Source organism: Xenopus laevis, chromosome 7L (assembly GCF_017654675.1).
Source record: "Xenopus laevis strain J_2021 chromosome 7L, Xenopus_laevis_v10.1, whole genome shotgun sequence".
NCBI lineage: Eukaryota > Metazoa > Chordata > Amphibia > Anura > Pipidae > Xenopus > Xenopus laevis.
Window position 1 is genome coordinate 135,340,582 of NC_054383.1, and position 26,681 is coordinate 135,367,262.

Consider the following 26,681-nt stretch of genomic DNA (forward strand, 5'->3'; position numbering starts at 1 on the left):
CAAGATCCAGAGCAACATGAAGCAACATTGGAATTGTTTCTGAGTATCCGTCTTCCAAGGAAACAATGTCTTGTGTAATTGTTGCACTGTCTGTTCCCCCCGTCTGTACGAATGTATCATATGAGTGTCCAGCACATTGTATAAAGCTACTGTATGTATGTATGTGTATATATATATATATATATATATATATATATATATATATATATATATATATATATATATATATATCTGTACTGGGGACACAGTGAATGTGCTTCATATACATGGATATACAATTATTTGGGAATTAATTTGGGATATAAGAAGTGTGCATGGAGGGAGGGGGGATGTACCTGGCTAATAACCCCACTATCAGTTATACCATAAATATTTAGAAATGGAATCTGAATGGAAGGGATATTTTTAGCCGGTTAATGAGGGCTGGAAGCTATTTTTGTCCCTGATCCCTTCTTCCTCCCTCCTGAGTGATGGATTGCAAGCTGTTTGTCCACCCCTCCCTCTCCTGGTTGGTGTCAGGCTCCCATGTCACCCCCCTCTCAAGGTGGCTCAAGTGGGCTGCTCTGATTTGACCTCCTCTGTGATGTCACGGAAACTTACTCCTCTGAGTCCCTAAAGATGTCACAGTACAATGAGCCAATGAGAGAGGAGCTGGGTGTATATAAGGGGCAGGAGACTGGCGCTGAAGCAACAATCAGGATTGTCCTGTCCAAAAGGCACCAAAAACTCCTTGAGAGAAGAGATCGGAGATTTGGTGCAAGCAGAGCCTGTCCCGAAATTCAGCAAGGTAAGTGAGCTCCTTAAATGGGTTGTTCCCCTTTAAATTAACTGTTAGTATGATGTAGAGAGGGATATGCTGAGACAATTTGCAATTGGTTTTTATTTTTTTATTATTTGTCTTTTTTTTTTTTTTTTTTAGTTATTTAAGCTTTTTATTCAGCAGCTCTACAGTTTGCAAATTCATCAGTTTGGTTGCTATGGTCCAAATTCCCCTAGCAACCATGCACTGATTTGTATAAGAGACCAGGAATATGAATAGGAGAGGCCTGAATAGAAAGATGAGGAATAAAAAGCAGCAATAACAATACATTTGTAGCCTTACAGAACCTTTGTTTGTTTTTTAGATGGGGTCAGTGATCCTCATTTGAAAGCAGGAAAGAGTCAGAAAAGGAAGGCAAATAATTAAAAAACTATAAAAATTAAATAATGAAAAGCAATTGTAAAGTTGCTTAGAATTGACCATTCTATAACATACTAAAAGTTAACCGAAAGGTGAACTACCCCTTTAAACGGGTTGTTCACCTTTAAATTAACTGTCAGTATGATGTAGAGAGGGATATTCTGAGACAATTTGCAATTGGTTTTCATTTTTTTTTTTATAGTTATTTTAGCGTTTTATTCAGCAGCTCTCCAGTTTCCAAATTCATGAGTCTGGTTGCTAGGGTCCAAATTCCCCTAGCAACCATGCACTGATTTGTATAAGAGACCAAGCATATGAATAGGAGAGGCCTGAATAGAAATATGAGTAATAAAAAGCAGCAATAACAATACAGTTGAAGCCTTACAGACCATTTGTTTTTAAGATGGGGTCAGTGACCCCCATTTGAAAGCCAAGTCAGAAGAAAAGGGCAAATACTTATAAATGATACAAGAATAAATATTGAAGACTTATTGAAGAGTTTCTTAGACTTAATCATTGTATTATATACTAAAAGTTAATTTCCCTTTTAACTACCTAGTAACCCCAATATCCCTACCCCCCACTAACCATTATCCTTATAATCCAGATAGACCCCCATTACCTACCCCCACATACTTTACCTCTTGGCTATACCCATTATCCTCACACCCAACCCAGATCCCACTTACTACCCCTTGTACCTCACTTTAGAAAATAAAACTTAGCACCCATGTTGCTTACCCCAATACCTACCTCCCCAAATCTTACACCCTTCTTACATCCCAGGATCTACCCTCAGCTCCCTTAAATCCCAATCTGACCCAATTAACTACCCCAGAATATTTTGATCCCATTTAGATTCAAGGCAGTATCATGTTTTATCATTTCCGGCTTTTGAGTTTTTGAGCTTTTTATTCAGCAGCTCTCCAGTTTGTAATTTCAGCCCTCTGGTTGCTAGGGTCCAAAGTCCCCTAGCAACCATGCATTGATTTGAATAAGAGACTGGAATATGAATAGGAGAGGCCTGAATAGAAAGATGAGTAATAAAAAGTAGCAATAACAATAAATGTGTAGCATTACAGAGCATTTATTTTTTAAATGGGGTCAGTGACCCCCATTTGAAAGCTGGAAAGAGTCAGAAGAAGAAGAAGGCAAATAATTAAAAAATAAATAATGAAGACCAGTTTAAAGTTAGTTAGAACTGGCTATTCTATAACATTCTTAAAGGGGAACTGCCCCGTTAATAGAGCAAAATGATTATATATATATATATATATATATATATATATATATATATATATATATATATATATATATATATATATATATAATAGTGTTGCCATAGAGATTTTCTTTTGCAAGCATGGAGGGATTTATCTGCCCTGGAGGTGGCAACAGACTCTTATGTTGGTTGTCAAGCATAGTGCTGTGTGCCTGACCCCCAGCGGGGCCCTATCTGCACCAGACGGAGAGGTAGATAAGTGAGGAGAGAGGCTGAAGGATAAGTGAAGTGAGCGCTGAATGTGCAAAGTGCCAGATGATGATGTTTATCTTCCTGTCTCCCCCTCCTGCAGATGGATCCCAGTATCTACTACTGCCCAGAGCTCGCCCCGCAGGAGGTCCCAAGCCTGGAGGGCAGGTCAGAAGGTAATTCTCTCTCTCCTGCTCTCTGTGTGCCATATAGGGGGGTCACCTGAATGGGAGTGGAAGCTGTAATGTGATGAGAGGCATATTAAAGGGGAAGTAAAATGAAGTCATTCACTGATTTGTACAATTCTACAGCTATCAGCAGCCCTGCACTCTTATTTCCAGCTCTTTGCATGCCACACTGTAGAGATATAAAAAGTGGGGACCAATGTGCATTATGGGGTACCCGAGGCAGGAGGAGGGGGTGTATTAAGGATAACCAGGCTGTTTTTTTGCAGATTTATTATATGATGACTCTGGCTTTCTCCATGACTATGACCTGAGTGGCTTTCAGCTGAGTGCAGGGAAGGGACTGTACCCCGACCCCGAGAGCCTGAGAGCTGCAGTGGGTCAGAACAGCTCCACCCCCTCCTCCGGGCCCTTTCCCCAAGAACAGTCTCTGTATCACTGGGAGCACTACACCGCAGGTAGGGGGTCTCTGCCTTTGTTTTATGCACTTTTCTGTCTGTCCCTTTCTGGTTCTGACTCCTGAAACAATGTAGCAAATGTCAGTTCTCATCCGTTTGCTTCTGCTACATTTCTTCAGGAGTCAGAACCAGTAGTGCAGACCATAAAAAAATCCTGGCTTTCAACAGCAAGTACATGTAAACAGAGGGGTGGGACGTACATAAAAATAAGCAGAAAGAGTGGAAATATGTAATATAAATTAAATCTTATTTATTTATTTTTTTACTCTTTAAGGTTCAGGCACCCTCCCGACTCCCGGCAACTCCCTGCCATGTGATGAATTCCTGCCCTCTTTCCAGACGTTGTTACCAGCACTAACAGAGCAAATACAGCCAGGGCAGCAGGAGACGATGATGATGCCCCCTACTGGGGATTTGCTGTATCACACTCAGCACCAATCTCCCTTCACTGCTATGGATGAGAGCTACTCCCAGGGCGCAGGCTCGGTTGGGGATCAGAGTTTCTCGTGGGCATCACAGGAATGGCACAGCTGGGACGAAACCACCTGGATGGGCTGCAACTCTTTTGAGGCTTCAGTTCCTCCATCACCACTTGTTAATCCTGGAAGTCAACACTCAGCAGCAAACAGAGCTCCCCCTGCAGGTGAGAAATTCCCTTCTAATATAACTTCCTTTACTGGCAAAAAAACAGCAATTCTGCTTTGCTTTACGGCAGTGATTCTACATGTGTGTATATATATATGTGTATATACACAGGCCCACTGCAGGGAGCTTTATGTTGCTGACTCTGGAAGTCTGACTTTGCCTTTATTTTGCAGCCTTTCCTCTCAATGACTCTCCTCACCATCAAGCCCACAGCTTGGGCCCCCGCCGCTCCAGTACAGAAAATGAGAGATACCATCATCCCTATAGACTGAACAGCACCGGGATCAAGGACAAGAAACCACTGCCAACAGGTGAGTCACAAGTAGGTTTCCCTGCACATTATATCTATCCATCTCTCTCTCATATCTATCTATCTATCTATCTATCTATCTATCTATCTATCTATCTATCTATCTATCTATCTATCTATCTATCTATCTCTCTATCTATCTCTCTATCTATCTCTATCTATCCATCAATCTATCTCTCTCTATATCTATCAATCAATCTATTATCAATCAATAAATCTATCTCAATCGATTGGGGGCAGTTCCCATTATCTGCCTCTCACCCTCACTGATCCTGTTGTTTCTTTTCTGTCCAATAGCAAGCTCCGGCCCAATTCAGCTCTGGCAGTTCCTCCTGGAGTTACTGCAAGATTCCTCCTGCCAGAAGCTTATCAGCTGGACGGGGAATGGCTGGGAGTTTAAACTTTCTGACCCCAACGAGGTAAGGAAAATCCTCATTTTCTTTTGCATAATTCAGCAGGAACAGTCCCTAAGTTTGCTCATAGTCTGTACAGAGAGATCCCATAAAACTATGACAGCATAGGTATTCCCTGTACTAAGCACAATTCAGCAGGAACAGTCCCCTAAGTTTGCTCATAGTCTGTACAGAGAGAGCCCATAAAACTATGGCAGCATAGGTATTCCCTGTACTAAGCACAATTCAGCAGGAACAGTCCCCTAAGTTTGCTCATAGTCTGTACAGAGAGAGCCCATAAAACTATGGCAGCATAGGTATTCCCTGTACTAAGCACAATTCAGCAGGAACAGCCCCTAAGTTTGCTCATAGTCTGTACAGAGAGATCCCATAAAACTATGACAGCATAGGTATTCCCTGTACTAAGCATAATTCAGCAGGAACAGTCCCTAAGTTTGCTCATAAGTCTGTACAGAGAGATCCCATAAAACTATGGCAGCATAGGTATTCCCTGTACTAAGCACAATTCAGCAGGAACAGTCCCCTAAGTTTGCTCATAAGTCTGTACAGAGAGATCCCATAAAACTATGGCAGCATAGGTATTCCCTGTACTAAGCACAATTCAGCAGGAACCTAAGAGGTGTATAGTTAATTACAGAAGTCTCTCTCTTTGGTTCGGGCAGGTGGCCAGGCGATGGGGCAGACGTAAGAACAAGCCACGGATGAACTACGAGAAGCTGAGCCGTGGGCTGAGGTATTATTATCACAAGAACATCATACATAAGACTGGAGGTCAGCGCTACGTGTACAGATTTGTCTGTGACCTGCAGGACCTTCTGTCCCGACCCACTCAGACATCACAGCCTCCCACCAAAACCCAGAGATCCAGGATTCAATAATCATGTGAGGGGACCTGGAGCGGATTCTGGACTTCTGAGAATGAGCCCAGGGCTGCTGCTACATCACAGTCATGCACTAAAGCAAATATCTGCTCTTGCTGAACTAGAAGTCTTACGTTGGAGACAGTTGCAGCCTGAGGGGGCGGTACAAGCAGACAGTGACTGCACTAGGCTCCGCCCACTGGGCAGCAGTTGGATCCAGTGGAAAAGTAAAAAACACTATTGAGCCCCAAAACTTCTGCCTCTAAATTCACTGACGAAAAGTCCGGAGCAGATCCATTAACTCTAGAAGCAAAAAGGCCTCGATTGTATTGTACAGAGAACAGCACAGGCATCACTTACACTTTTATATTAGGGCAGGAGAACATGTGGCTTCCTTCTATTATGAATTAAAGGGCCACACACATTCCGATGAAGACAGCCATTACTGGAGGCTGCTGGGGGTTAGAATTCAGCAACAAACAGAGGCTCCCTGATAAAGCACTGAATAGAAATAGTGATTGGCTGCCTTTCTGGGTTCTGTGAGCACCCATTGGTCCAATCCTAAGGAAGTGGGCGGGCACACTGGCTGGAAAGCAGGTTACAGTCCCGCCTTGTCTTTATAAGATGCTCTTTCTCAGGTACAAATCTACCCAGTGTTTTGTAAATAGACAGATGTTTTCTTATATTTGTATTTTCCTATTAATAAATAATTTTATTTACTGAGAAACGTCCAAGTCTTTCTTGCAATAAAAGGGAAAAGCTCTGAGGCTCATTTCTCGCTAATTACGGTCTTGTGAATAGAAATACACGACTTATTGCCTGTACAACATTCCTACTCTCTATATTTGTATTTATACAATAAACTGGTAACTGAGTTAGTTACAGGACAGGGTGCAAGTCAGAAGCAGTCTGCCCCCTAGTGGTTATTAGAACTGCATGAGACTTTGCATAAACCTGAGCCAACTAAATCCAACTAGTTTGTGATTATGTGAGTTATACAGGGAACTCTGAGTATCACTCATGTATTATAAGGGATAATGTACCCCCTACTGTAAATGATAAGGATATTAGAAGTCACTGAGGGGTTGTTCTGTGACCATATAAAGGCACAAGGCTGCAGGCTGAGTTATACAGGGAACTCTGAGTATCACTCATGTATTATAAGGGATAATGTACCCCCTACTGTAAATGATAAGGATATTAGAAGTCACTGAGGGGTTGTTCTGTGACCATATAAAGGCACAAGGCTGCAGGCTGAGTTATACAGGGAACTCTGAGTATCACTCATGTATTATAAGGGATAATGTACCCCCTACTGTAAATGATAAGGATATTAGAAGTCACTGAGGGGTTGTTCTGTGACTATATAAAGGCACAGGGCTGCAGGCTGAGTTATACAGGGAACTCTCAGTATCACTCATGTATTATAAGGGATAATAAGGCTGAGTTATACAGGTCAGTCATAAATTACCACTAAGCACCATTTATAAGGATATATTTTACAGAGGAGACTGATCATGAAATATACATTATATCACAATACAAAAGTGTTACCATTCTATAGAATTAGATTTGTATAGATGTTGTGCTGCTCTGGAGACTCATGTTCAGGCATGATCTGACTTTAGAGTTAAATAGTGTGCGTTGCACCAGTTAAAGCAGATTCTGTAGGATTAAACGTGGGGTCAGACCACAAGACATAAGAATATGTGACATCCTGTGCTATTCGCAGAAACTTTATTTTAGACACATCACAGGCCTGTCTGTGCTATAGAGGCAGAATTGTTGCAGCTATCACGTGTAAAATGTCTATGCACCGTGCTGAACCCTTCTTATTAGACAGTACAGTATATAGTATATACAAGAGACATCCGGATTGTGCAGAATTAGTTATTAGTGATCATGTCCCCAATACATTCACAGCTGTATAGAAAGAGGAAACAGATCAGATAGAACGTTTCTATTTAATGAGCAACAAGTCCTCCCATGTAACATAGAGGCCTATTTATCAACATTAAAATACAAGTACGAGACCTGCTATCCAGAATGCTCAGGACTTATAGAGCATTTGTTTTTTAGATGGGGTCAGTGACCCAATTTGAAAGCTGGAGTCAGAAGCAGTAGGCAAATAACTCAAAAACTATAATAAAATAAAATAATGAAGACCAATTGAAAAGTTGTTTAGGATTAGCCATTCTATAATATACTAATAGTTAACATAAATGTGAACCACCCAGTTAAGTCCACTAGAAAATCATATAAACATTAAATAAAGCCAATAGGCTGGTTTTGCTTCCAATAAGGATTAATTATATCTTAGTTGGGATCAAGTACAAGCTACTGTTTTATTATTACACAGAAAAAGGGAAAAAACTGAATGTTTACTTATTACTTAAAATAACAATATAATAAACGTGATTGAATAAAATCATGGAAAAAAAAAAACTTGATTTCTACAAGGTAAAAAAAAAAAAAAAAATTCAAATTGAAAAATTGCTTAAAATTTCCCTAGGACAACTCTCATGGACTATTACATGAACCTGGAAGCTTTTAGATGCTGAATTTTTATATTTTTGATAAGGATACACCGAATCCACTATTTTGGATTCGGCCAAACCCTTGAATCCTTTACAAAGGATTCGGCCAAATACCGAACCAAATGCTAATTTGCATATGCAAATTAGGGGTGAGAAGGGAAACCATTTTTTACTTCCTTGTTTTGTGACAAAAAGTCACTCGATTTCCCTCTCCGTCCCTAATTTGCATATGCAAATTAGGATTCGGATTAGGTTCGGCCAGACAGAAGGATTCGGCCGAATCCCAATCCTGCTGAAAAAGGCAGAATCCTGGACCAAACCCTGGATTCGGTGCATCCCTAATTTTTGGAACATTAATTTGAATTTGTGGGAGTTTTTATCTAAAAAAAAGCTGGAACCAAGAGTTTTTCTTCCAGGTGTAAATAAACGTACTTGACTTGTGATACCTACAACCGATTACTCCAGCTAGCAACTGCCACTCAGCACAGGTAAGGACACGGGTTACTGACAGCTGCTTTAGCCTGATCCCTATACAAGACCAAATATTATATATTCTAGGGTGTGTGAGCTGCAATGAAGCACAAGGAAACCACAGCGTGAGGGCAACAAAGCTGATCATGGTACAAAGACAATGGAAAGAAGTTTATTAACAGGTAAAATGCTGGAACTGGAATGTTACATTGTAGCGAGAGAGGGAAGTGAGCAAAGTGGGCAATTATAGCCAATATAAAGCGCAATGTAACTACAGGCACAATGTTTGCTCCCCCTGTAGCAACCAATCAGAAATTCACTTTCCAAATAGTAGAGCAGTTAAAGGTTAACTAAACCTTGAAAATAAGTAATGTTAAATTGATGAGGGGGCTATTCTAAGCACTTTTGCAATGTACATTCATTATTAATTTATTTTTAATTCCAAGATATTAAGGGGTACATGTACTGTTACTATGAATGAATTGTGTTACAACAGCGCCACCTGCTGGTCAGTTTCCCACCAGTCTGACCAGCAAGTAGTCAAGGAAGTTGTCAGGAGAAAGAAAGAGGCTGATGTTCTTCTGCTTAGGAAAGATGTGAGAAAGGTTTCTAATTTTATTCCTAAGCAGAAGAACATCAGCCTCTTTCTTTCTCCTGACAACTTCCTTGACTACTTGCTGGTCAGACTGGTGGGAAACTGACCAGCAGGTGGCGCTGTTGTAACACAATTCATTCATAGTAACAGTACATGTATCCTTTAATATCTTGGAATTAAAAATAAAAAAATAATAAATGTACATCACAAAAGTGCTTAGAATAGCCACCTCGTCAATTTTACATTCACTTATTTTTAAGGTTTACTTATCCTTTAATGCTGTTTATCCATAGGTTGTTAGAAATGAGCAGAACTGGCTCACACTCTGCACCTCAATAAGTGACTTGTTTTTACCTAGGAGGTTGGGAGGTTATCCAATGCGGGGTAAAGGCACATTAAATTAAGAGACTCCCCCATTTATTGCTTAAGTACAGTGCAAAGGCAGAGCTGTGTAATCCCACAGGGAGAGTCAGAGCTTTCATTTCAGCACCCACTTCAGATCAGGAGACATATTCGAAACACGGGAAGGCACGTTTATCAAAGGTCGAATTTCGAATTCATGCAAGTTTTTAAAAACGCCGCTAAACTCGAAATACGATCCATTGAAATTTAATAAAAGTAGTTATTTTTTTAATCTCAGATTCATGGAATGAACCCGAAAACTTTAACCGAATTTGATTCGAATTTTAAAAACTCGATTTGAGTTTTTTTATCCAAAAATAAACTTGAATGTCAGGAAGGCTGCAAAGAACTACAAATTGAGCCCTGGACCTCTTCCATTGACTTAAACAGCAATTCGGCAGCTTTTAGGTGGCAAATAGTCGAATTAGAATTCTTAAAGGGCCAGAGTATGATAAATCTCAAACATTTTTTAAAACTCGAATTGAATTTGAATAACTCCCTAGTCAAATTTGATGGTAAAAAAAATGTGAGTTTTCAATTTGTCCCTTAAGAATTGGCCCTCGTTCAGTTCAATGGCAAAAGCAAAGTCTTGCAGGGGCACTTGCATTAGCAGTGGTTTTGGCACCCAGTCTAGGACGCAATAAGCAAAGCCTTGTCACCTATCAAGAAAAAAAAAAGGAGCTGTGCTGCTCTCTTACACACTCAATCTGACAGCTAGAAACCCCAGGGCTTGAACACAAGATCACAGTGTTTCACTATACACAAAAACTGAAAAACTTGCCTTATCCATCACACCCACCCTGTATGTGAATTCCACTCACAAAATGCTTTGATAAAATATACGGAGGGTCATTTATAAACACTGGACAAATTTGCACCTGGGCATTAACCCATTGCATCAGATGATTGCTTTCAGTGTTCAAACTGCAGCTGGCTGAAAAAAAGTTTGTCACTGGGTTACTGCCCAGGAGCAAATTTGCCCAGTGTTAATAAATGAGCCACAAACAAACCCAAGTGCGCCATCTAGTGTCTGTACTGCAGGTGACTTTCTGCCATTGGATTTAACTTCTGCTGCCTGTCGCTCTTTGCAGGGCTGTCACTGCAACGGTCCATCTTTCTCTCCACTGGCGCAGAGTTAACCCTCCTCTCTCCTCTGACGGTAAGCACAGTTGTACAGGCTGTTCCCACCTGCATAGATATAGAAATGTAGCACTGGTTAAAGGCAAAAGCACTGGTCAAAGGATAAGTAAACCTTTAAAATAAGTGAATGTAAAATGGATGAGGGGGCTATTCTTATCACAATTGCAATGTACATTCATTATTTATTTATTTTTAATTCCAAGATATTAAGGGATACATGTACTATTAATATGAATGAATTGTGTTACAACAGCGCCACCTGCTGGTCAGTTTCCCACCAGTCTGACCAGCAAGTAGTCAAGGAAGTTGTCAGGAGAAAGAGGCTGATGTTCTTCTGCTTAGGAACAATTTGTGAAAGGTTTCTAATCCTTTAAAGGAGAACTAAAGCCTAACTAAAGAAGTAGCTAGAAATGTTGTACAATATGTTTTGTGCTTCTGTACCAGCCCAAGGCAACCCACAGTCCTTTAGCAGTAAAGATCTGTGTCTCCAAAGATGCCCCAGTAGCTCCCCATCTTCTTTCCTGCTGATTCACTGATTCACATGCTCTGTGCTGCTGTCACTTACTGAGCTTAGGGAGCCACTCACAATATACAGTACACATAGAATAGAAATGTCACAATATAAGGCTGATTAGTAATTAATACACATAATTACTACATGGCAGCACAGAAACCAGTGCAATTAGCATCAGAATTTAATAATCAGCAAACCTGTAGCATCAGCTTATATTACAGCCAGGGAAGCTCATTTTCTGCTGGATAATTAGTGACGAGCCCTAAGCTTAGCTTCTCAACAGCCAATCAGAGCCCACTGAGCATGTGAGTGTCACAGACACTTTCCAAGATGGTGACCCCCTGTGACAAGTTTGAAGTCCTGGATCATTGCTGCTATTGACAAGCTGAAACTTTAGCCTTGTGCAATAAGATCAGTATATAAAATATGCCATTTTTAGCTACATTCATTTTTAGGGTTTAGTTCTCCTTTAAAGGCAAAAGCACTAGCCAACAAAAAGGTTTGTTTACATAGCACAATAGTGATGTGTGGGTCTGGTTTTTCCCGACCCGCACCTGCCCTCCCTCCACCCTGCCCGACTTCCAGTTTCCTTTTATAGACCCGCGCTGTCCCGCCAATGACGTCACAAAAGGGGCGGGCTAGCAAGCTCACATCTATAAAAGTTCAACCCAGAAGTCAGCTTTTGTTAGGTTGCGGGCAAGGAGAGCAGTCAGGAGAGCTCAACCTGTACCCACCCGTGACCCAGAAAGGGGGGTGCGAGGTCGGGTTTGGGGCGGGCCGACTCATGGGTTTTGGGTCGGCCCGCACATCACTTCAGCACAAGAGTCAACACAAAGTAAATCGCATATAATCAGCGTATGCCAACTGGGGATCCTACAGATGTTATGCTACTCAATGCAATTACTTAAAGGGGTTGTTCACCTTTAAATACTTCTTTAGTGAGTGACATTTTGAGACAATTTGCAATTGGTTTTAATTTTTTTATGATTTGTGGTTTCTGAGCTATTTAAAGCGTTTTATTCAGCAGCTTCAGCAGTTTACAATTTCAGGGTGCTAAGGTCCAAATCCCCCTAGCAACCATGCATTGATCTGAATAAGAGACTGGAATATGAATAGGAGATGCATGAACAGAAAGAGGCGTAATACAAATAATAAATGTGTAGCCTTACAGAGCATTGGTTTTTTAGATGGGAGTCAATTACACATATTTGAAAGCTGGAAAGAGTCAGAAAAAGAAGGCAAATAATTTAAAAAAAACTATAAAAAATAAATAATGAAGACCAAATGAAATGTTGCTTAGAATGGGCCATTCTAGAACACACTAAAAGTTAATTTAAAGGGGAACCACCCCTTTAACTAAGTTTCCCCAGTCATAATTTGCCATCTATGTTACTATTGTTCACACTGTGCTACATTACTCACCAGTCCATCACAGTGGCTTGCACCTCTTTTCCATACTCCTGGTGTTTCTCACATTGCTGTATAAGGCGCTGCATCTTGGGAACCATCTCATCGAGTTCAAGAGAGTAATGGTCAGAAAGGGACTTCAATAAAGCTGGGGAGAAACAACAAATAAGGTAAAATTGTAATCTCGGAATGCAGCCTAGCAAGGAAAACAATTTCTTTACCCCTTGGACAACAAAAAAAATAATCAAACGATGAAAGATTATTTATTATGCTGTTATACTTTTATCTAAGCTATTTGCTGTAAAAATAACTAGAATCCCAGCCATAAAGCAGGACATGACTGCTGCTTACAATGGGGATCAGATAGGATCTGTGCAGCCACTGGGACAGAATGTTCTGTTATACAGATAGCTAGAATCTCAGCTGCCATAAAGCAGGACAGGACTGGTGCTTACAATGGGGATCAGATAGGATCTGTGCAGCCACTGGGACAGAATGTTCTGTTTTACAGATAGCTAGAATCTCAGCTGCCATAAAGCAGGACAGGACTGCTGCTTACAATGGGGATCAGATAGGATCTGTGCAGCCACTGGGACAGAATGCTCTGTTATACAGATAGCTAGAATCTCAGCTGCCATAAAGCAGGACAGGACTGCTGCTTACAATGGGGATCAGATAGGATCTGTGCAGCCACTGGGACAGAATGTTCTGTTATACAGATAGCTAGAATCTCAGCTGCCATAAAGCAGGACAGGACTGCTGCTTACAATGGGGATCAGATAGGATCTGTGCAGCCACTGGGACAGAATGTTCTGTTATACAGATAGCTAGAATCTCAGCTGCCATAAAGCAGGACAGGACTGTTGCTTACAATGGGGATCAGATAGGATCTCTGCAGCCACTGGGACAGAATGTTCTGTTATACAGATAGCTAGAATCTCAGCTGCCATAAAGCAGAACAGGACTGCTGCTTACAATGGAGATCAGATAAGATCTGTGCAGCCACTGGGAAAGAATGCTCTGTTATACACATAGCTAGAAGCCATAAAGCATAAAAAGATTGCTGCAATAATCTCTCTAGCTTCCCGATACTGCACACCATTTTCAATGTTTCTTGCACTAAGCTCACCATCTGTATCTGGATTGGTGTTCTTTTGCAGGGCCCTTTGTGTTTTGCTTATTGCTTCACTGCGGCTACTGAGCTGGGAACGCAAGAAAAAGAGCTGCTTCTTCATATCGGCAACATGGCTGAGCACACTCTCCGGCGCCTGTCAGAGACACAAAAGAAAAGACACAATGAAGGCAGGTAAGTGGGATTTCTCACACCAACAGAAGGCACATTTGTTTCACCCTTACATTTAAAAACAATACAATTTGAAAGATGTTATTCACAAGGGGAAAATTTGTTACTCATTTAAATATAAAAAAGGCACTTTTAACTTATGTTATAGATTGACTTAATAGGAAATTTTTAACTGCCCCTTCTTATTTATTACAAATGGTGTTTGAATGATTTGCCTTCCTGCTCTGCCAATTTACAAGCTGCAAATACAAGCGATATATCTCCTTCTGATATTCTTCAAAACGGACACTTGGTTGCTATAATTAAGTCCTAGAAACTGCAGAAGAAAATGCAAATTTTAAACTTTAAAATCGCTAAGTCTATATTAAGAAAGAACTTACCGAATCTCCGCTTGCGCTCCTCTTCAGAAAGAGCGACAATCCATTGTGCGGCGCTCAATTTCTCCTGGCTATCTCCTATAAGGAAGGCAGGGAGGAGAAATGGATGGATCGCCAATTGCCTTTACTGAAGAGGAGCGCAAGCGGAGTTTCGGTAAGTTATTTCTTAATAAAGACTTAGCGATTTTAACGTTTAATATGTGTTGGCATCTTTTTTTGTAGAAATTTAAGAATTTTTTTGCTGTTACTGGTCCTTTAACAACAACTCACTGCAGTCATTGATCAATAAAGCTTTTTTTTTTTTTTTTTTGAGTACTTTGTATAAACAACAGTAGCATAAGGGCAGGAAATTCTCAAGCTTGAACAGCAGCCAGGTGCTTACCTTATACAGTGGCAGGCGGACACTTTCGTAGATGCCCTTGAAGATGCCATAGTAGGGAGCGTGTGTGTTTGACATACGGTTAATAGAAAGCTCACGAGACGGAAGCAGATTAAATCTGCAAGGGATAGAAATTCTCTTCGGATTAGTAATCATAGAATAAACATTTTCATTCTATTAGCGGAGTGCAAGTTATAGGTTAGTAGGAAAGAGTAGCACAGGAACAGGAAGTACCCGAACCCCCTGGGAAAGTACCGGGAAGCTTAAGGAACAGGCACATGGAATTGAAGCAAGTGCCAGGGGGAGAGAGGACTTACTCTGGGGGAATTCCTAGTGGGACTAATGGGTATAGGCACAGATTTCACCCATTCAAAGACAGGAGGGATTCTGTCATGATTTTTATGATGTTGTTTTTATTTCTAAATTACTCTGCAAATAATTCACTCTACAATATAAAATGTAATTCCTGAACCAAGAAGTGTATTTTTTAGTTGTAATATTGGTGTGTAGGTGCATCTCAGATCATTTTGCCTGGTCATGTGCTTTCAGAAAGAGCCAGCACTTGAAAACTGCTTTCTGGCAGGATGTTATTTCTCATACTCAATGTAACTGAATGTGTCGCAGTGGGACCTGGATTTTACCATTGGGTGCTATTCTTAGATCTTATTATCGAACTGCCTTTTGCACAAATCCTGCATGTAGAGAGACATGATGTCTGGTGAGTTTAATAGAGTGAGCTCTAATACATTTTCTAGGCAAAAGGAGCCCCCCTATAAGATATATTGGATCTAACTGTCAATGAATATCTGACACCCAACTGCTGCATGAAGAAAGAATGAAGAGAAACAGATGCTGAGAGAGGAATAGTGAATATAAACTTGATTATTTCAGAAACAATGCAGAATTTTTAATTGATTGTATTTAGAAAACGTCTTATTTATGTATGCTGAAGCCTATATTAAATTAACATTTTTGCGATAGTCCCCTTTAAAAAGGCCATCAAATGCATAAATACACATGCGAGTGTATTAAAACAAACGGTACTTTGTAACAGGTAAGTTTTAAGGATGGCGACCTTCTGGGTTCATCCCATTTCCCCATTCCTGATTGGCTTGGATAAGATGATGTCCTTACCCATCAGTGGACACTTTCAGCAGTGCTGGCAGACAGATTGCAGAAAAGTGTTTGACCTCCTTTTGAATGGAGTCCTGTAGGCGCTGAGATTCCTGTATGATTTCTTGGGGCCAGGGCAGCAGTTTATCCTGAACATATTTTTGGGCCTGGTGGAACATTCGGAAGATTAGAGACTAGATAAGTCGTCCAACAGCAAAGAGTCTGTTTTATTCTTCTTGCCCCAACGAGGGACCGCTACTCACCTCTACACTGCTGCGCCGGATTTGCGATTTAGATGAAGAATTTCCCTTAATTAAGATCTGTATATGTTTTTGCTTCTTGTCCTGCAAAAATACCAATTAATGAAATTACAAAAACAGTAGCTGTATAAATGCCAATAGACAGGCGCACCCCTATAGTGCTTTCCTTACCAGGAGAAGACAAGCCTCTTGTATGTTTTGCTGCTGTTGCTGTAAAAGCTTCATTTCCTGCTTCTTGCCTGCAGCCTCTTCCTGAAGCATTCGGCACTCCTGCATCAAAGCATCCCTGCATCCTCGTAGAATCACGCAACGAAGCTCTGCATCAAATGCCGCCCTGTAACCATATCAGGGAGGAGGAAGTCCAGTTTCAGTATTTACAGAAAACTCATTTGGTATAATACACTTGGGAGCTTATTGGCAGGACACGAGCCTTATTATATTGGAAAAGATTTTTGATATTGGTGGGCTCGTCAATCAGGCTGCTTGTAAAATTTTTATTGGGTGCCTTTGAAGGTTAGTGCTGAATAGACAGATACAGGTAGAATTCTATTGTTTCTACCTGTATATCGGACAATTCAGCTCTACACGTGTGTATTGAAACAAGCTCTCTTTCCAGGAAAGACCGTAATTGTTACATATGGCCACCTTTAGTTCCACAAGGAAGTCAGTGAATCCAATCCTCCCAGAAGTTATTCAAATACAAAGCCCTGATTTTCTGTGCCGTCTCCTCCTGGGCTGCTTTTTTCAAGCACGACCATAGGAAAACAGTGGGAGCTTGGCCCCAGATTTCTTACTGCATAAACATCCATGGAAAGGATAGAGTATGTTAAAGGAGTTTGACCAGAGCTCTTGCTCCATAAACTACTTGACTGCTTCATCTGGTCCACAGAAGAAAACAAGAATCGTCATCTGAGGCCAAGCCCCACTCTGCACTTGGCCATGGGAAAAGATACAAGCCCAGAGAAAGGAAGCACAGATAAATCATTACTGTGCCTAAGTAAGTAGGTGGGAGAACTGATTGCATTCACTTCACCCTAAAGCAGACCATAGACACAAAGATACCATCATGCAAAACAGCGATTTTCAAATAGTGTGTGGAGTGTCCGGACGTTTTTCATACTTGGACTGTAAGCTCTATGGGGCAGGGACCTCCTTCCCACTATGTCTCTTACCACATAGCACTTAAGCGCTTTGCCCTAATATTCTGTGCTTTGTACAGCATTGCTGCTCCTTAACAGTTCTTTACAAATAAAGGTATACAGTACATACATCCCATTGGCAACCAGACAGGTTAAAAGATTTATATCGACTAACGATAAGATCTCTGCATGTATTGCCTAGCTGGCGATATCAATGGGAGATTGTCACTATTATTTGTTTTGCAGTCTTTCAATTGATTGGCCTGCTGATCGTCTGTTTTGTTGTAGTTAGTTGAATGGTTAGTTGCAGGTCGGCAAATTGGCATGGACGATGATTTGTTCGACATAGGCTAATAATCTGTACGTCTACGGTCAACTTTAGGGAGGTTCTTGTCTGAGAGAGAGTTTCAAAGCCAGGATAAGAACTAGTTTAGAACACTGCATTCACTAAGCCTAGCCATTTTAAGCAACGTAGGTGGTTCTTCACAGTCAGGACAGTGAGGTTGGGGAATACACTGCCGGGTGATGTTGTGATGCTGATTCAGTTAATGACTATAAGAGGGACTTGGATGATTTTATGGACAGACATAATATCAAAGGCTATTGTGATACTAAACTCTATAGTTAGTATAGGTATGGGTATATATAATTTATGTGACAGTAGGGAGGGGTGTGTCTATGGATGCTGGGTTTTCATTTGGAGGGGTTGAACTTGATGGACTGTCTTTTTTCAACCCGATTTACAACCCGATTTAACTATGTAACTAACTATGTAGAGGGAGTTTTTTGTGAGAATAAAGCAATAGTGATTGAAGTGATGCTAATGAGAGGCAAGGCCACTTTAAACACATCACCTGGTGAGCACAGACACTTCACTTCCATCTGAAAGTTTCTTGTGAATCTCTTGGATCCTTTCAGCCAAATGCTCAGACAGGGCCTGTGCTTGGCTCTGAACACGGCGCAGCTCAGACGATACTTTAACAGAATTTGCCCAGCCTTCCTGAGAAGAGACCATAAAGACCAGAGTAACACACAGCCCACTCTTTGTTTCAATGATAATCAATCCCAATATCAACTTGTATGTATAAATGTAATTATAATGAAATGTCTGGCCACGTTACATAAAAATTCTGGTACAGAATATAAACCTGGCTCTAAAACCAGAGTAATATTTAAAGAAATTCTTTTGTGTTTTCTTTTTTTAATAAAAAAAGGCTAGGAGCATCTTTGCATTATACTAAAACAAGCCCAGTCTGATTGTTTATTTTAAACAAAGGAATCAGAAAGAAGTAACAAACATACCCACAATGGAATAATACACTAGGTGTGCCAAGATAAATATGACATTGCAGTACAAAAGTGCAAAGGGAGAGCTTACTTGTGAATATAACCTAAAAGCCAATGACCAATGATTAATTTTACTCCTGCTTCTTTAAATATCTGTAAACCATGTGGATAGATAATATACCAGTAAGTCAGAACTGCTCTGAAAGAAACCTTTATTAACAGTCTCTTTACAAGCTATAACATATGTATGATGCACAAAGTTATCTTTGATTTAAGACTGGGATGAATTTGATTGGTGCACAGGGCATTGTCTGTTGGAAGGTGGTGGAGATCAGAGGAAAAGGCAGTCAAAGTTGTAACACAATCCATCACATGAACTCACCTGGATCAGGCTGTGGAAGGATGGCAGAGTCTCTTGTGGATCTAGGTGGGTACTTTCATTACAAGACCTAGTAACAATACAGACAGTTACATGTTGTAGCTCAATTACAGTAAATGTTCTTAATACTTACGGGTATATTTATCAAAAAGTGAATTTAGAGATCGACACAGAGTGAAATTCTATTTATTAAGCTAAATAGGAATGTTAATATAGGCTTAAATGAATATGTGTATATTAACCCTTCCAGTTCGTTTAACCTCTACAGATTGGAATGTCCATGGAAAACAACAGGCCATGACCAGGAATCAAAGAAAAGCTTGGGGTCTTTACCTTTGCTAGCAATGGATGTAAAACATCTATACTGGTTATCAAAATACAAAGAAAAGACTCCACAACCAAGATCACCTTGACTGTGTGATTGGCTCAGAGAATTCCTTTAACTGGCAAGAGGGTCCCTTGGATAGATCAGCTGCCTGGGAGAACTGCAATTTCTTTAGCTCTTGGGTCGAGTTTAGAGTAAGTCGCTCTAATGCCGCCAATATGTGATTAGGGGTGTGGGTGTTCCAGACTTTCTGCAGAAGAAAGAAAAGTCTTGTTTCAAGAATGGTAACTAGTCATCTATCAATTAATGTTTGCATTAAAGGGGACCTATCACATTAAAAAATAATTCCAAATTCTTTATTGTGTAAGCTGAGCAAAATAAAATGTACTTACAGTATATTAATTATTCAAATATGGTTGTGGAACTCACAATCACAGCAAGCAGGCACCATTTTGTAGCCAAATATAATACCTGTATTGCTGCAGTGGGGTATTCCCAACTGGGAATACCCCACTGAAACCTTACAGGTATTATCATCTATGATTTATATGTGGGTATATAAACGGACGGTGGAGGAGGCTAATCTACATACCTGCTTTCCCTGAAGCATTCATTATTATATGTGCCATTTTGTAGACAATTGTAATTAAGGAAATCTTTGCCTCATCTCAAATTTATAGGCCAGAATGGGAGACCAGAAGCCCATGCCCATTTATACACAATTATAGACAGTATAATAAGAGAGGGGGAATGTGAAGAGGGCAGTGAAATCTAGAAAGTGTTGAATGGAAGTAAAGCTATAAATTCATGCCCTGCCACTATGTCTGAGGCAAAGAGGAGGGGCAATATAAGACTGACAGCTGAGTTTTGTTTTTTTTTAAATATCTCATGTTTAATTTGAAAAGAACTTCTATTGTACAGATTTGTTATGTCTGTGTGACAGACTGCTCACCTCTGCCATACTCATCCACTGCTGGTGGGACAGGGATCGCAGATCTTCTTTTCCTGGGCTACAGAAAGAACAAGAGTAGAAATCAGGTCAGTTAAAAAACAATCAGAACATGGCAGAATGATATTGCCAAACTCACTGTACAGAGCTGGAGATGGAATCATCGTGGAGCGACCGCAAAAACTTGAAGCGCAGTTTGCAAACTTCTCTCACATCTCTCTGAAGAAGGAAGTTTAAAAAAAAAAAAAAAAAAGCACAAACAAATAAATACAATTATCTGCAGTAACAAATACTGATCTGCCATTTGTAGATTAGCCGACACCCAGCCTGGAACCTACCTGCCACCATCTTCCATCTTAACAGAGTTGGAAGAAGGGAAGGCTGATATTAATAGAGATATACCAGTCTCTGCAGGCCTTTTTGCCATTTGCAAACGACAACAATTTACAAAAAGGCTACAATACCAATATACTGGGGAGGCAAGGTCTATGGCTTGAGCTCATTTGGTTGGGTTATGTAATAATGTGCATAAACGCTATCCGACTTCAAAAAAATAAATGAATATGACATTTTCCCGCCACCTTAGGCCCACAGAGGGACCAAAACTCTTCCTTGACTTGTTTCATTGTGAAGTGATGGATTCTAGTACTTTCCACAGTGGGTGGTGCACAGATACAATAGAAAGCAGTCCCAGTATTCATCACTTCACAATTGAATAATTTGATGGAGGAGTTGGGATCAAGGTTTCCTTTCAATATGCAGAATGAGGTATATCTGTGTAAAAAAAATATTACATTTATATTTATTTCTGAAGTTCAGACACTGTTTATGCACTTTTTTTTTTTTTTTTACAAAAGGTATCCATAACATGCCCTGAAAAAGAGGGTATATTTTCCCTTTAAGACCAAAAGAAAGTACAATAAATTTTTCTCTCACCAATACTTCTGGTTCCAAGAATGTAGAAGAAGATAAGTCAGGATCCACCGCAGAGAACATAACTTCTCTTTGTGATGCCCTGAAATACATTCAGCAAGAGAAGTATATAAATAAAACAATTAAAATAATAAAGGATGGAATAACAAAGGGTGTAATGATAGGAATCTTTGTCCATGGATTTTACACATTGACGGGCTGAAAATGAGAGAGAGCTTATAAAAGTAAACAGTGAAATAAGGCAATAATATGCAGAATACAACAGGCTGCTATAGTGACACTGTTTGCATATGTGGGTTATTCACTAATGTGGCTAATTATCTTACATGTGGTCCCAAAGCCCTTCCACAGCCTCTTACCTGCGAATCTCTTGCAGCTGTTCGCAGCGGTACTGGATCTTTTTGTTGCTTTGGCACAAGGCCTCGCATTCTTCCTCCCTTTTTTTGTTGAACGCGCGGAGCAGTAGTGAACGTCGACATAAATCCTGTGCACGCTCACAGTTCAGATCTGACAAGAAAGAGGATTGGTTTAATTACCACAGGGGTCAAGTAACAATGATCTCTAAATAAAAAAAAATTAAATACAAAAAACCTTTACATTATGATGTAGGTAGATTGAAATTCTGAGACAATTTGCAATTGGTTTTAATTTTTTTTGATTTGTGGTTATTGAGTTTTTAGCTTTTTTATTCAGCAGCTCTCCAGTTTGCAATTTCAGCAATCTGGTTGCTAGGGTTCAAATTCCCCTAGCAACCATGTATTGATTTAAATAAGAGACTGGAATATGAATAGGAGAGACCCGAATAGAACGACGAGTAATAAAAAGGAGCAATAACAATACATTTGTAGACTTACAAAGCATTTGCTTTTTTAGATGGGGTCACTGATCCCCATTTGAAAGCTGGAAAGAGTCAGACTAGGCAAATGATTCAAAAAGTATCAAAAAGGAAAAATGAAGACCAATTGAAAAGCTGCTTAGAATTAGACATTCTATAACATCCTAATAGTTAACCACCAATTTAAGTAACACAAAGTGATTCCATATTGCTGCACTAAACACAAAAAACAGCACCTCACCCTGGCCCACTATTTCCCGCTCTGCAGTCTGAATTTGTTCCTGTAAATGATGGAGTTCCGCTCGCAGCTCCAAAATCTCCTTGCACAGTTGCTTCCTGCGCTGCTGCTGCTCCTCCTCTGCTGTCCTCTGGGCCTGGTGCGTTGGGGAGAAGAAAGACAGGGTGATTTAGAATAGCCAGCATTTTTAACTTTACCATCACTGATACAGAAAGCCTTGCACTAGTGCAATGAACCCCCCTTACAGCTACACAAATGCTGGAACTGCTGCACGCCTCAACTTACTTTATTTCTCATTTCTACATAAAGGAAGACTTGAACTACAACTTCTCTCTCACTTCCTCCTTAAAGCAGCAGTGCAAGGTTTGCTGCAGCAGTCTCTATAGTATCTCTTATTTCCACTTGTGTTATCTCACTAGTTCATACAGACACTGCATGATGAGAGTAAGGGCAGAGACATGTGGAGATTAGTCGCCCGGTGACAAAATCGCCTTTTCTTCGGGCGACTAATCTCCCCGAATTGCCTTCCCGCTGGCTAGTATCTAAATCGCCGGAGTGATGGCACTCGGATCGCTTTGTTTTCTGAAGTTGCCCTTATAGGTAAAGACAACAAAGTCCCAACCTTTTTGTGATTCAAACAGACATCTCTCCTGTGTCTTTCCCCCAGATTGGAACGTTCCATTATGGCCTGATCTATATTATAATATCCACCTGAGGAGCCTCAGGTAGACAGTCAGTATTATAGTAGAAAGCAGGACAAATCCAAGGCAGTAGCTATGACTGCAAAGTGCAAATGCTCCATTTTTCCCCAATAAAATCACTTTGCAGTCATAGCTACTGCCTTCGATTTGTCCTGCTTTCTACTATAATACTGACTGTATCAATTTGGGTGTGGACACAGGACACCTTGCAGGAGAATCCACCTACATGTACTAAAGGTGAGCTACAGCCTATTTATAATTGATTTGCCTCAGGTAGACAAACAAATCTGGGCTGGGGTAGCTTAACTGTGTTAAGAACCTGGGAGATATGTAAGCTCTGTCCTGGATTTTCTCAGGTTTCTGGATAGAGACCACAATATATTAAAAGCTTACCTCTGTGTGCTGGAGCTGCTGATACCTGGGGAGGATGTTAAGGCATGAAAACAATGAGCACACCTGGCATCTTATGCCCCTCCCTTTTATTGCCCCATGTTTGTGGCCCTCCTGAATATCCAGCAGGTTTGAAATGTCAGACAAGAACAACATTGGAGTAATCACACAGTCTTATCCTGGGCATTAGCCGGACTTGGTCCTGTATGAGAGTGGCCAAACCAGGGGAGCTTAAGTGTCTATGTAGTATCATATAAGGCATCAGCACCTTGTTCATTAATGTTATATACAGGCCCTGGCAATGTCTTTGCACTGTAACTGCTCTGCTGGAGTTTTTGCAGTGTTCCCTACTGGGGAATAGATGCTGGACCCTATGAGCTCAGGAGCCCCAGTGGGCATGAATAATTCTTCACAGATGAAGTATACAAAGAATTTTTAGCAAGGGACCAAACTCATGATCTAACGTTCAGATGTAGTTGAATGGCACATAGGGAGTATGGATTAAAAGGGGAACTAAAGTCTTAAATAGAATAAGGCTAGAAATGCTGTATTTTGTTTACTAAATATCAACATGAACTTACTGGCCTCGTTAAACAAATGATTTATGCTTTCAAAGTTGGCCGCAGGGGGCTGTGCTCTTGTAACTTTGTTAACAATCTTTGCAAGACCAAGACTGCGCACATGCTCAGTGTGGTCCGGGCTTCAGTTGGAAGCCAATACATCAAGACTGATTAATAATCAGAATATACTGCACTGGGTCTGCGGATACAAATCTCTACACGGTCGCCGGCAGCTCTACAGGGAAACAAATAAAGCTGCTCGAGTTCTGGGAAGTGAGGTGGGGGGGGGCTCCCCCTTGCCATTTGAAAGTATGATCGTTTCTCTGCAGAGCAGTTAGGGACGTCTGAAGTTTCCTATCTGCAGAAGTCAGTAAAATGAAGGGGGAATTTTACTGCACACAGTCAGGTTTCTTATAAAAACTATAGACATTTTTTAGTTAAAGTATATTACAGATAGATTTAATTTTCCTTTAAAGAAAGTAAAAATGGGATTTTATTTTTTGGGCCTTTGCATTCCCTCTAAAGGGTTTGTTTACCTTCCAAACACAGATTCTTCCCCAGAAATAGACTTTTTTTCAGTTACTTTCTATTATTTATTTTTTACGGTTTTTCCAAAATCTAAGTGTAAAGTTGAATGTTCCTGTCTCTGGTGTTTGAGTCTGACAGCTCAGTAATTCAGGCGCAGACTTCAAACTGTTACAATTTTGCAACATTTAGTTGATCCATTTCTCAGCAGCATCTCTGGAGTATTAGTAACTATTGTATCAAGTCTAACAGCTGCCTGTAATGAAACCCAGAGATTCTGCTCAGCAGGGACAAAGATAAGAAATGGATCAATTTAGAACAGTTTCAAGGGTCAGCAACCAGGTCTAGACTGGAAGTCAAAATAGGCCCTGGCATTCCAAGTACTCAGAGGCCCAAATAAAACTCAACCATTTGCCAGAACCCACAAATTGCCAGTCCGGGCCTGTCGGCAACTCCCACTCCTAGAGCTGCTTTAGAAGGTGAAAAATGACACTTTACACTATTAGAAAAACGGTCACAAAAAGAAAATAGAAAGTAAATGGAAAAAGTCATTATTTCTGGTGATCAGAAAACAACTAGGTGATTGAAGGTGAACCACCCCTTTAAAGGACAAGTAAAGTTAAACTAAAGACGTAGGCTAGAAATGTTGTACATGATGTTTTGTGCTTCTGTACCAGCCCAAGGCAACCACAGCCCTTTAGCAGTAAAGATCTGTGTCTCCAAAGATGCCCCAGTAGCTCCTTATCTTTTCTGCTGATTCACTGCACATGCTCTGTGCTGCTGTCACTTACTGAGCTTAGGGAGCCACTCACAATATACAGTACACATAGAATAGAAATGTCACAATATAAGGCTGATTAGTAATTAATACAGATAATTACTACGTGGCAGCACAGAAACCAGTGCAATTAGCATCAGAATTGAATAATCAGCAAACCTGTAGCATCAGCTTATATTACAGCCAGGGAAGCTCATTTTCTGCTGGATAATTAGTGACGAGCCCTAAGCTTAGCTTCTCAACAGCCAATCAGAGCCCACTGAGCATGTGAGTGTCACAGACACTTTCCAAGATGGTGACCCCCTGTGACAAGTTTGAAGTCCTGGATCATTGCTGCTATTGACAAGCTCAAACTTTAGCCTCGTGCAATAAGTTCACTATATAAAATATGGCATTTTTAGCCACGTTCATTCTTTGGGTTTAGTTCTCCTTTAAGAAACTGTTCAGGCCCAGACTTACAATCTGTGGGTTCTGGCAAATGGCAGAGAGGCTGCTGTAAAATTTCAGGGCCTATTATTAACTGGGCTGGTACTAGATTTGGTCCAGACCTGAAACCTGTGGTCATTTTCTGGGTCAATAAGGGGGTGACCTGCCCAGGGGAGGGGCTTGGCACCTCAAATACTCCTCTTATTCCTCATGCCCAGCCTTTAAAGGCACAGTACACTCAGAGGGCTGGCCATTTAGTTCTACTCATTCTGTCCATCGGGGGCACCATTACTGAGACATGGAAGACAAAAAGGACATTCCCGGGGGTGCCAGGGTGATTAATAAGGATACCACAGTAGGTTCCCTTCGATCTTGCGCACAGTCCTGTAAGAAAAACAAATGGAGGTGATGAAATGAATAAGGGGGAGGAGTCAGTGTGTATGATGGGCCCTGGGCCAATGACTCACCTGTGGCTGTGTATGTGACGTATTATAAACTTCCAGATGTCCCCACACTGACCAATGAATAAGCTGAAATGACAAGAGACAGTCAGTCAGGCCGGGGGGCGGGGCCTCTGTACTCGCTCACTGTGTGGCGTCACTCACCGCTGCAGCATCTCCTCACTGGGCGCTTTTTGGGCAGGGAGTCCCATTTCCTCTACCGCCCATTTCTTCAGCTCCTGTGCGAGGCTCCGGCGCTCCATCTCTAACCCCTCAGTCGGCTGAGCGCTCTGTCACACGATTATTATCAATGCTGTACGTCAGAATTTCCCACAGGTTCCCTACCTCTCCCCTTGAAAACAAGTTGCGACTCCCGCGCTCCAGGTTGGCTGGTTAAATTTCCCGCTCTCGCCGCCCGTTCGCGTCACGGTCTCGCGAGATTCTGTCGTGACGTCATGTTCTGCTATATAAAGCGCGCCGGCCGCCTTACTCATAATTCAGTGTATTTGTGTGGTGGGCAGGGCCAGGGCCAGGGCATTAATGAAGCCTTCTACTACTTTCCTGCTCCGACTTTATGGTGCATTTATTAAAGGGGAGGTTCACCTTTAGGGCAAAGACACATGTGGAGATTCAGAGGGATTTAGTCACCTGGTGACATCGCCTCTCCCACCAGCTAGAATGGAAATCGCCAGCTGGATGGCACTCAGAGCTAGTGTTGCCACCCAGCTGGTATTTTACCAGCCTAGCTGGTGAAAC

At 41.0% G+C, this 26,681-nt stretch overlaps 2 protein-coding genes across 3 annotated transcripts; one reads left to right on the forward strand and one right to left on the reverse strand.

Moving 5' to 3' along the window:
• The first annotated feature begins 230 nt into the window (after positions 1 to 230).
• Positions 231 to 6,245, forward strand: etv2.L (ETS variant transcription factor 2L homeolog). 2 transcript variants are annotated; one of them, NM_001096131.1, is given in 7 exon segments: positions 509 to 787; positions 2,755 to 2,827; positions 3,106 to 3,294; positions 3,569 to 3,937; positions 4,113 to 4,250; positions 4,547 to 4,668; positions 5,325 to 6,245. In NM_001096131.1, coding segments are annotated over 6 exon segments (1,107 nt in total). In that variant the 5' UTR covers positions 509 to 787; the 3' UTR covers positions 5,541 to 6,245.
• A 3,865-nt stretch (positions 6,246 to 10,110) lies between these two features.
• haus5.L (HAUS augmin like complex subunit 5 L homeolog) lies at positions 10,111 to 26,353 on the reverse strand. Its single transcript, XM_018226568.2, has 19 exons — positions 26,091 to 26,353; positions 25,953 to 26,015; positions 25,837 to 25,869; positions 23,200 to 23,224; positions 22,109 to 22,241; positions 21,392 to 21,539; positions 21,036 to 21,114; positions 20,239 to 20,318; positions 20,103 to 20,160; positions 19,234 to 19,400; positions 18,829 to 18,895; positions 18,014 to 18,159; positions 16,192 to 16,354; positions 16,024 to 16,104; positions 15,782 to 15,927; positions 14,651 to 14,765; positions 13,718 to 13,856; positions 12,604 to 12,736; positions 10,111 to 10,715 (listed from the first exon to the last, which is right to left on the reverse strand). Exons 1-19 carry the CDS (start codon positions 26,186 to 26,188, stop codon positions 10,589 to 10,591), a joined length of 2,001 nt encoding a protein of 666 aa, XP_018082057.1. The 5' UTR covers positions 26,189 to 26,353; the 3' UTR covers positions 10,111 to 10,588.
• Between the last annotated feature and the right edge of the window lie 328 nt (positions 26,354 to 26,681).

What these genes read in the sequence shown, in the direction of transcription:
- haus5.L (XM_018226568.2), bottom strand. Translation starts at nt 26,188, where the DNA reads ATGGAGCGCCGGAGCCTCGCACAGGAGCTGAAGAAATGGGCGGTAGAG. An exon ending in GAGCCAATCACACAGTCAAG is followed by an intron (nt 18,896 to 19,233) that starts GTGATCTTGGTT and finishes TATTGTTACTAG; the next exon opens with GTCTTGTAATGAAAGTACCC. An exon ending in AAGAGGCTTGTCTTCTCCTG is followed by an intron (nt 16,105 to 16,191) that starts GTAAGGAAAGCA and finishes GTATTTTTGCAG; the next exon opens with GACAAGAAGCAAAAACATAT.
- etv2.L (XM_018224627.2), top strand. Translation starts at nt 2,755, where the DNA reads ATGGATCCCAGTATCTACTACTGCCCAGAGCTCGCCCCGCAGGAGGTC. An exon ending in AAACAGAGCTCCCCCTGCAG is followed by an intron (nt 3,938 to 4,112) that starts GTGAGAAATTCC and finishes TTTATTTTGCAG; the next exon opens with CCTTTCCTCTCAATGACTCT. An exon ending in CAAGAAACCACTGCCAACAG is followed by an intron (nt 4,251 to 4,546) that starts GTGAGTCACAAG and finishes TCTGTCCAATAG; the next exon opens with CAAGCTCCGGCCCAATTCAG.